This window comes from Ovis canadensis, chromosome 2, assembly GCF_042477335.2.
Source record: "Ovis canadensis isolate MfBH-ARS-UI-01 breed Bighorn chromosome 2, ARS-UI_OviCan_v2, whole genome shotgun sequence".
In the NCBI taxonomy this organism is placed as follows: Eukaryota; Metazoa; Chordata; class Mammalia; order Artiodactyla; family Bovidae; genus Ovis; species Ovis canadensis.
In genome coordinates this window covers 9506097-9516470 of record NC_091246.1, presented here as the reverse complement: position 1 = coordinate 9516470, position 10374 = coordinate 9506097, and the positions used below count along the sequence as shown (strand labels likewise).

Here is a 10374-nt window from a genome sequence, read left to right as displayed (position 1 = left end):
TTCTGATTCCTGTACCTGCCAGGAAGTAGCCTTCCTTGCTGCTGCTGCTGCTAAGTCACTTCAGTCGTGTCCGACTCTGTGCGACCCCATAGACGGCAGCCTACCAGGCTCCCCTGTCCCCGGGATTCTCCAGGCAAGAACACTGGAGTGGGTTGCCATTTCCTTCTCCAATGCATGAAAGTGAAAAGTGAAAGTGAAGTCACTCAGTCGTGTCTGACTCTTCACGACCCCATGGACTGCAGCCTACCAGGTTCCTCTGCCCATGGGATTTTCCAGGCAACAGTACTGGAATGGGGTGCCATTGCCTTCTCCGAGCCTTCCTTACTCACCTGATAAGACTGCTGGGAACCCTGTAGTCAAGGTGACAGACCAATTTTTCCAGGGGTCTTTATTGGCTCCATGAAGTCAACCTTAGTTCCTTAAGCAATCTGGTCATATCAGAGCCTATATATATATATATATATATATATATATATATATCTCAAATATGACAATCCAGCAAAGCCTTGTTAATAACCAGTATTTCCAATCATGTTCTGTTACAAGAACAGAGTCTTACTGAGCTTATGCAAATAACTATACTGCCATGAGAATAAGAACACTCATAGAGCGAATTCTAGAAGGATCAGGTAGGGAGAAACAGCAATTATTTCATCTTTGTTCACAAAGGTGTACTTCCTCAAATTGCTGTAAGTCACTGTTAAGCTTTAGAGAACAATTTTCCTTAAACGTGGAAACAAAGATTAATAACTGCCAAACAAAAGTCATAAAAAATTATAATCACCCTCATCAATTCATTCAGTCCTATGCAATTGATCACTGATCTTGATCTTTTGTCAGCAGTTTCATAATCCAGGTTTTCCTTAGAGTTCTGCAAATCCCTGCCCATTCAGTGGTATGATTTAAAAGGTATCAAAAATCTGTACTTATCAGACTCCTGTCCATGAATCTGAAGATGGAGCACTTTTGCAAAGACATCAGAGTAAAGCAATAAGTATAAATAACAAGAGAAATGACATTTTTTGTGCCCACGGTTAAAGATCTGATAAGAGTTCACTATGATGAAGTTGACAAAGAAAATTTTGTTATTTCTGTGACACACAAAATTTTAAGATAACTGGAGTTATGATGGATAACATTACATATCAGAATCGCAGGAATTTAATATGATTTCTTGAATATTGTATTAACAAAATATATCCATTTGAGGATCTCCATACAGAAGACGTAGCATTATTTCCTACCTGACAATATTTCCCATGTGATTTAACATATCAAATAAGCCTACTTAGTTTAGTGTCTTTCTTTTTATTAGGAAAGAGAAGGATATTTTGACATGTTCCAAGGATCCTCTGGAAAACCCCAAAGTTACTTCCAGATCAAAAAGACTTCATTTAGACTTTGACTTGGAGAAGTTTGTCAAAAATATCAAAGATTTTCAACACTTGATTATAAAGAACCACAGATCAGTATTTTTAAAAATGCTGAATTATCTACTTAGCTGAAGTGACAAAAGATTTTAAAAGCAAATACAGAAGGTTCCATCAGTTTAGTTCAGTTCAGTTGCTCAGTCGTGTCCGACTCTTTGTGACCCCATGAATCGCAGCACGCCAGGCCTCCCTGTCCATCACCAACTCACGGAGTTCACTCAGACTCACATCCATCGAGTCAGTGATGCCATCCAGCCATCTCATCCTCTGTCGTCCCCTTCTCCTCCTGCCCCCAATCCCCTCCCAGCATCAGAGTCTTTTCCAATGAGTCAACTCTTCGCATGAGGTGGCCAAAGTACTGGAGTTTCAGCTTTAGCATCATTCCTTCCAAAGAAATCCCAGGACTGATCTTCAGAATGGACTGGTTGGATCTCCTTGCAGTCCAAGGGACTCTCAAGAGTCTTCTCCAACACCACAGTTCAAAAGCATCAGTTCTTCGGTGCTCAGCCTTCTTCACAGTCCAACACTCACATCCATACATGACCACTGGAAAAACCATAGCCTTGACTAGACAGACCTTAGTCAGCAAAGTAATGTCTCTGCTTTTGAATATGCTATCTAGGTTGGTCATAACTTTTCTTCCAAGGAGTAAGCATCTTTTAATTTCATGGCTGCAGTCACCATAGTTGTGAGCAAAAGTTAGCTGTTTTGTTATTGAGAAGACTGTTTTCCAGGTAATTAAACATCCAATTAAAACAACATGAAACTCAGGAGATTATTCTGATAAAACACAAAATCTTTGCTATCTAGCCAGATTACTTAAAAAGTAAAGAATAACTTTTCATACTTTTAACAGGAGCTGATCAATACTCCAAGAAAATGTATCTTTTAACAAATGAAAGAAAATTACATAAGAACATTATTGATATTAGTTTATTTTTTTAAAAGCCTCTTATAACAATCCAATTTTAGCCAACTTGACCACACAAAAAAATTCTTTTTCTCTCTTCTAACAATATGATTAAACTATCTATAAAATCTTCACTAGACAGTAGACAAAGTCAGCCATCATCCCAAGCTAATTTTTTTGTAATAAAAATAACATGGATTTATTTGGCTAGTAAACACTGGAAAAGTTGTCTATCTGCAGTATATTTAATGCTGTTAACTCTGAAGACATACCTATTTTAATTAAAACAAATTTAGGCTAGCTTTTATTTACCAAAGGTTATCCCAGATCATGTGAACTTGAAAAACATTTGGATTAGTTTCTGTATTTCTGAATGTTTGGAGTAACTAATTCATAAGTGCTTATTTTTAAGCCACTTAAACAGAGCTCTTTTACACATTAACTTTGGCTATACCATTCAGGGACAGAAAAAAAATCACATATTCATCCAGAGATTACAAAAACACCCAGACCCTGAGACTCTATAGCTTCCTTTCCAAAACTTTAGCCATGAATCAGGTACAATGTAAAACTCACTTTTTTATAAATAACATTTGGCTCCAAATTGTGTCTGGCAGACAGAACAAGTTAAAGTTACGTGCTTCAGCAGCTAATGCTTTCTACCAATATTTGTGGAGATGACTTAAGATCTCTTAAGGAGGCTGAGCACTAGATTTTGAGTAAGAGCTTTTATAGCCATTTGTATTTTGAAAGGTCTCTTTCTCTGTGTTTTATTTTTATTTTTTCTTCATCCTCAGGCAATTGTAGGCAGAGTTTTAGTTACCTCCTGGGGTGTTTCCATTTCAAAGATTTAATCTTCAAGGGACAGAGAAAGAATGTAAATTTTCTTCTAGGAGTTTTGGTCCCTTTTGTATGGTTTTGGCAGTTCCAGTAAAATGTTGTAGGACTGCCCTGTAATTAGGGTAGTGCTTTATTAAAATAATTCCCTGGGTCAAATGGGGCCTCTTTGGAGTTGAAAATGAAGAGGGGGTCATCTGGATAACCACAGCTGTGGAAACGGTAAACCCACTAGATCAGGCCAATTTTGTGCAGCAGGAGATGGGCCTCATCTTAATGTTTTCCATTCACTATGAGCCTTAGCAGCGATCACTGTGATGGAAGGATGCAACCACGCCAAGAATAAACATCCAGGAGAGGAGGGACCCTGGGGGAGCATCAGTGGTCTAGGGTCCTTTGTCTTCCCAGCTCCCTCTTTCTTATCCATGATGGCTAGATAACCCTTTTCAGCTTTTCCCTTAAGGGATGCATTATAGGATGTGTTTGTTAGTTCTGCCTTGTTCAAGGGAAAGCCCAGGGAGCTGAAGATCTTGGAGGAAATGAGAGTATAGCCCAGATGGATCTTTAAGAAAAAGTATGAATTTTAGGGTCTTTAGAGATATTGGCCAGTTGATACATTTTGGCAGCCTTGAATAACAACAATTGAGGGCCTATAACAAACAAATCAACCCTCTCAAATAGCCAGTTAGCTCCTTTCTTTCCTTCCTGCTACATAAAATATTTAAGAAAAATTTGAATTTCATTTAAGGTATAGTTTTTCATCTGTTTCTACTTCTTAATTTTCTCCTATTATCTTAATCCAAAGTGGGTTACAGGAAAAGTTTGGATGGCACCACTGTGAACCGTCTTCACAGCTGGCCACTTTCCTTCCCAGGGTGTTCCAAGAGACCTCTTCGGGATTGAGGTCTGTGTCCACTCACATGATGTGTGCAGGGTCTTTGGGAAAAGCCCTCAGGCCCCTGGAGTGTGATATCAGAGACTTGGCATGATGGTGTGCCCCCCAGGATGCTTCCATGGGGTTTTGCATTTATCAAGAACCCCCCTCAGGGTTCTTAGGAGATGCTGACATCAGATGTTTAGGACGTTTATATTTGTCCATTAATTCTTTTAGTAACATCACACCAGGGATAGGAGCCGCAATACCCCATTGGGTCAGGGATGAAGAATGACAGCGATGAGTGAAGCTTGGACCGTGGAGACCGCAGATCTCTGTTACGTCTTCCGTCTGGTGGGCCACTGGCTTCCAGTTGCAAGGCTATTTCACTTTTCCGGCACAACCACCAACTCCATGGTCGTAGGTGGAGGTCTCCTATCCTCCCCATGTACAGGAATATTTCTCTTATGCCTTTATCCCAGAACCTCTCCTAGGGCAGTGACATAGCCTTGTGATCCAATTCACTGTCCTTAACTCTGCCCTCGAGGCATGGAGGACCTTTTGTTGTTGTTTAGTTGCTAACTCGTGTCCGACTCTTTTTCCACCCCGTGGACTGTAGCCCGCCAGGTTCCTCTGTCCATGGGATTTCCCAGGCAAGAATACAGGGGTGGGTTGCCATTTCCTTCTCCAGGCGATCTTTCCAAGCCAGGGATCTAACCCACCCAGAGGACCTTTATACACATTGATTGTCAATTAAAGCCTTAATGGACCATAAAGAAAGCTGAGAGTCGAAGAATTGATGCTTTTGTCTTATGGTGCTGGAGAAGACTCTTGAGAGTGCCTTGGACTGCGAGGAGATCAAACCGGTCAATCCTAAAGGAAATCAACCCTGAATATTTATTGGAAGGACTGATGCTGAAGCTGAAGCTCTAGTACTTTGACTATTTGATGCGAAGAGCTGACTCGTTAGAAAAGACCCTGATTCTGGAAAAGATTGAAGGCAGGAGTAGAAGGGGATGACAGAGGATGAAATGGTTGGATGGCATCCCTGACTCAGTGGACATGCGTCTGAGCAGGCTTCAGGAGACGGTGAAGGACAGGGAAGCCTAGCGTGCTTCAGTCCATGGGGTCGCAAAGAGTCAGACACCACTGAGCAACTAAACAACAAAGCCTTTATAATCGGTGGTCTCAGTGGCTAGTAAGAGCCTATGGCCTTGATCACACTGCTCTGGGAAGACTGTTGGATTATCAAGGCAGGCGTGACCTTTGGGGTTGGATCTTCCCCAGTGGCAGTAAAGAGTCCGCCTGCAATCGGAAGATGCAGCAGGAGCTGTGGGTTCCAGTCCTGGGTCGGAAAGAGCCACTGAAGAAGGAAATGGCAATCCATTCCAGTATTCTTCCCTGGAAAATCCCATGGCCAGAGGAGCCTGGTGGGCTATATATAGTCCATGGGGTTGCAGAAGAGTCGGACACGGATTGGTGACTAAACAACAACAATCACAGCAACGTGGGAAAGCACACCGCAGTGAGACAGAGTCCTTTCCCAGATGCTAACACCCACCTGAATTAGGTGGTTAGTAAGCAAGCTGCAGGTCAAGGGCCTCCTCGCCATGGACAGCAAGGGAGACTGTGCAGTCCCGCCTACTATGCCAATTGTTATGTCCCTCTCAATCTATCAATAACCATGTCATGGTCGGACCAGCCTTCGTGGTTCTTACTACGATTTCAAGATGACCTTCAGCAATAACTATCAGGAAACTTTGAAAAAAGTAAAGGTTTATTACTTACAGGACCTGGAATTTACACAGCCCACCTAGAGCCACACTGGGGTCATGGGTAGAGAGAGAGAGATGGTGCATGGGCCTGGGGTTCTGCTTTTATTGGGGTGGGGGTGCACTAAGGTTACGTAAGCTCAGTCTTCATTGGTGAATTTAAAATATAAGGGCTAGAATTTAAAGCATGGAGGGAGAAGAAAGAAGTAGCCCAAGTGGTTGGTTATTGAAATCAATCCAGAGCTCAAAAACAAAGGGGCCTCAGTACTGGAGGTGGCCTGGCTCTTTATCTAGTCCCGTGGCTGGTAGGGTATTTATAGGAAGTAGTCTGCCTTTGAAGTGGATGCCTCTTTGAAGTGGATGTCTTAGCAATCAAAGCTTAAGTCAGACACTCGCATCACAAAAAAGAGAAAACCCAACTGTCAGGACTTACAGTCCATTTAAGCCCCAAATCCTGCCCTTTCGTTTGCTGTCAGGCCTGTCTTTTCCAGCAGCACCCACCCCACCCTACCTGGAGCTTGGGACTTAGAAACGTGGTGAAGCCACTTCTCATTTCCTTTGCCCTCTAAGAGCCTCTCGATCCTGGGCAAGATCCTCTCCCTCTCTGAGCCTCTGTATCCCAGCTCAGCCCCGGAGACAGTACATCAGGACCCTCGTGGCTCTGGCTGGAGTCAGGCAGACCTGGTTCTTTCCCTTCCTTACTCCTTGGCTGTGGGACTAACTCACACCCACCTCAGTATTTCTGTCTTTCGAGTGAGCAACACCTCTGGGACCGTGGCTGGGAATTGCTTCCCAGGAAAGGGCTTGTGCCTGGACCTTCCAGAGGAAAGTGAGGAATTCGGAGAACGGTGGACAGCCAAGTCCAACCCTGCCTGACCGCTGTGTCTCCTCCACAGGTGGAGTTTGCTATCAGCCGGGTCCAGATGAATTTTCTGCACCTGCTAAGCTCTGAGGTGACACAGCAGATCACCATCCACTGCCTTAACATGACCGTGTGGCAGGAGGGCACCGGGCAGACCCCAGCTAAGCAGGCTGTGCGCTTCCGGGCCTGGAACGGGCAGATCTTTGAGGCCGGGGGTCAGTTCAGTCCAGAAGTGTCCATGGATGGCTGCAAGGTAACTCTTGGGGCCCTTCATAGGCCCCTCATGCACAGATAAATGTAAAAACACGTTCTTATATATAACAATTTTATACTATACTATATTAGTATAACATATACTATAATTTATACTGTAATATATATTAGTATAATTTTATACTATACTATAATATATATGTATGCATATATTTTTTATCTTTGTGTAATAATTTTTTATAGCAGTTTTATAAAATTGCTTTCATCCTCTTTCCTCCCTGGGAAACTTTCAAGGGAAGGTCTGGGCTGGTAGATTGGTACTTATTTGCAAGTCTACTTATAGAAGGATATATTTCTACTCTTCTCTCTGCCCCCTGCCCTCTGGTTAATTTCTTTCTCTTAACCTGCTTATTTTCCAAGGCTTAAAACAGGCTGGGTTGTAATTGAAGAGGGAGACAGAAAGTCATCCAAAAATCCAGTCTCACAATATTAAACAAAACCACTAATGTGCAGTGTTACTGAGGATGCGGGGAAACCCAACACTCTCACACAAAGCTATTTGGAAAAATTAAAAATAAATTGGTAGAGGTTTTCAGGGCAGCAGCTACATATATATCTCCAGTATATATTCAGAGCCTTACAAATGTACCTATCCGTTGATCCAGCAAATTGATACTTCTGGAATTTGTTCTAATGTCACAATATGCACAAGTTTAGCTACAATGATATTCATGACAGTTTTATGTATAGGAATCAAATAGTGGAAGCAATCTAAATGGACACAAACAGGTCATTGTGACAGTGAAATGCCATGTGGACATTAAAAATTGTGAAGAAAGATGATGAAAGGGAGAACGTTCCTGGTGGTCCAGTGGTTAAGAATCCACCTGCCAATGCAGGGAACACAGGTTCAATTCCTGGTCCGGGAAGGTCCCTCATGTCTCAGAGCGACTGAGCCCGTGTACCACAAGTACTGAGGCCTGAGCACCCTAGAACCTATGCTCTGCAACAGGAGAAGCGGTGGCAATGAGAAGCCTGTGCAGTGTAACTAGAGAGTAGCCCCTGCTCATTGCAACTAGAGAAAGCCCTCGCACAGCAAAAAAAAAAAAAAACCAGTGCAGCCAAAAAAATAAATATTTTAAAAAGAAGAAGAAAGATGATGGGGAAAGGCACGTGATACATAATGAGGACCATGGTGGATGTGTGTGTACCCCTTTCCCTCCACCCTCAGATCCAGGATGGCCGCTGGCATCAGACACTCTTCACCTTCCGGACCCAGGACCCCCAGCAGCTGCCCATTGTTGGCGTGGACAACCTCCCTCCTGCCTCATCAGGGAAGCAGTACCGCCTTGAAGTTGGACCTGCGTGCTTCCTCTGACCTCTGACCTCCTGGCTCCTCTAGGCCTCGAGGAGGAGGGAAGAGGAGAAAGAGGCAAAGGGAGGGTACCTAGGGGTAGGTGGGCCCAGGAAAGGCAACTCACCTGCTGAAGGATCCTTGAGCAGACCCCAGCTGTTGTCTGCCCAGTGGAAGAGGCTGAAGGGTAGCAGGACACACGAGGTGTCCTTGGGAACAGCTGATCCCAGCTCAGCCCCAAGCACCAACCAAAGAGCCAGCCAGAGCAAGCTGGGCCTGCAACCCGCCTGAGCCCCACGGCCTGTCTCCCAGCTCTGCGGCCACCCCCTTCCCTGCCCAGCTTCCTGCCCAAAGAGCCCCACCTTCCAGCCAGCTTGAGAGAAGGGGGCATTTTGTCAACTGGTCCCTGCCAGGGAGCTTTGATGTGCAATATTAGAGAGGAGACATGAAAAAAAGGAGAAAAGGAAAGAAAGAAGTATATATATATTATTTAAACAAACACGAAGAAGGTGCGTTACTATTTTTTTTTTTTTTCATCTGAGAAAGAGGTGAGAAGGGGAGAGAGCAGCCAGGGGGTGGGAAGCGATGGATGCAGAGAAGGAGAGGTGAGGTCCTCGGGGCTGGGGGTGTCCACGTCTGCTACCTCCCACTGTGAAATCGCTGGTGCTCACAATTGTCTTGTAGTGTATGTGATTTTTTTAAGGAAAAAACAAAACAACTCTATTTAAGATTCTGAAGGTGCTACCATTTTGCCACAGACTTTGAAGAAACATTTAGATGTGGGGTATCATCCACGTTTTTCTCTCTCCTCCAAATGACAAAGTTCGGGGAATTTTTTAAATTTTCCTAGTGTCACCCTTGTGCTCATCAGGTAATCTGTTAAGGAGGTGGGGAAAGAAGGTAAAAGTGAAAAAAAAAAAAAAAGGCAAAGCAAAAAAACAAAAAACAACCAGAAACAGAAGTAGGAAAGATTTACCTTTTAACTTATGGACTTTAAAATGCTTGTCCTCTGAAGGCAGGGGGAGGCCTGAGCATGAAGGATCTTATTTTGGCCTTTCTTGGTCTTGGAGGGAAGTTAGCTTATCTTGGATGGTGTGATCTAGACTTGGGAGTCCTGACCTTGAGTTTTGACCTTGCAGAAACCAGTGAGGAGAATGGCGCTGGGTCAGGACTGGCCTTGGAGGTGGAATGTAAATACGGACCTATCTCATGAAGGCACAGACCATCTCCTAAGGTCTTCCATTCTGGAGTTTATCCTTCCAAGATAACAGTCATCACTCTTGCTTTTTCACTGTCATTCAATTCTGTAGAAACCCAGTGTTGCTAACTCCAAGTGTAAACGTGGGTGCAGGAGAAAGGCTTGTTGTGGGAATCTCAGAGTTCAGCATGGCAGGGCTCACCAGGGTAATCTGAATTGCCCTGTATCAGTGAACCAGTCGGCATCCAGGTTGGATTTTTGAGGTCATTTTAACTATGGAATTATTTTTATAGAAGGGGAAATTTCATGTGAAAGTCTGTTTGTGTGTCTCTCTCTTTTTTTCTTTCTAAAGTTGTGTCTCTTTGGGAATTGGATTTGATTTTCCTTATTTAATACCTCACTCTGGCCCACCCTCCCCTACCCCCACTTCCTATCTCCCTGCCCTGCCCACCGCCCCTTTGCTCCCGGAAGTGCGTTTTTTGTAGCAGCTCGGGCCTCATCTCAGCGCTCGGTCTACAGGCCGCCAGTCTTCACCTGGCCTCTGTCCCGGCGTCTGTCTTGTCCTTGGGTTTCTCTGCTGTCCTCGTTCACGTCTCTGTCCACATGTCAATGTGTTAAAACCCAAGTGGGTTCTGTTTCTCCCTTCTGGATTTTAAATAAATATTTAAAACTGAGGCAATGGAATGATGCTCCTGTGGCTGTGTGCTTCTTTGAAGAGACTGGAGGGAAGTTTCTGGCATGGCTGAGGGTTGGAGGAGGCGTGGAGGGGTGGTGGGGTGCCCTGTTTATGCAGCTTCCCCCAAAGGAGAAGGGACAGGGAGAGATATGGTACCTTAGAGTGAGAGGGCCTAAAAATGAGGGAGTCGGATCCTGCAGGGTCCCACTGGTGTCTTAGGGCCGCTGTAACAGTACCACAACCCTGGT

General features: G+C 44.1%; 1 protein-coding gene across 4 annotated transcripts in view; it reads left to right on the top strand.

Moving 5' to 3' along the window:
- COL27A1 (collagen type XXVII alpha 1 chain) overlaps positions 1 to 10134 on the top strand; it is a 151306-nt gene extending 141172 nt beyond the window's left edge. For all 4 annotated transcript variants that reach the window (XM_069573854.1, XM_069573855.1, XM_069573853.1 and 1 more), the window contains 2 exons: positions 6720 to 6938; positions 8130 to 10134. In XM_069573854.1, the coding sequence (XP_069429955.1) occupies positions 6720 to 6938; positions 8130 to 8276 (366 nt within the window). In that variant the 3' untranslated portion in view covers positions 8277 to 10134. The remainder of the gene's footprint in view (positions 1 to 6719; positions 6939 to 8129) is intronic.
- The last annotated feature ends 240 nt before the right edge of the window (positions 10135 to 10374 follow it).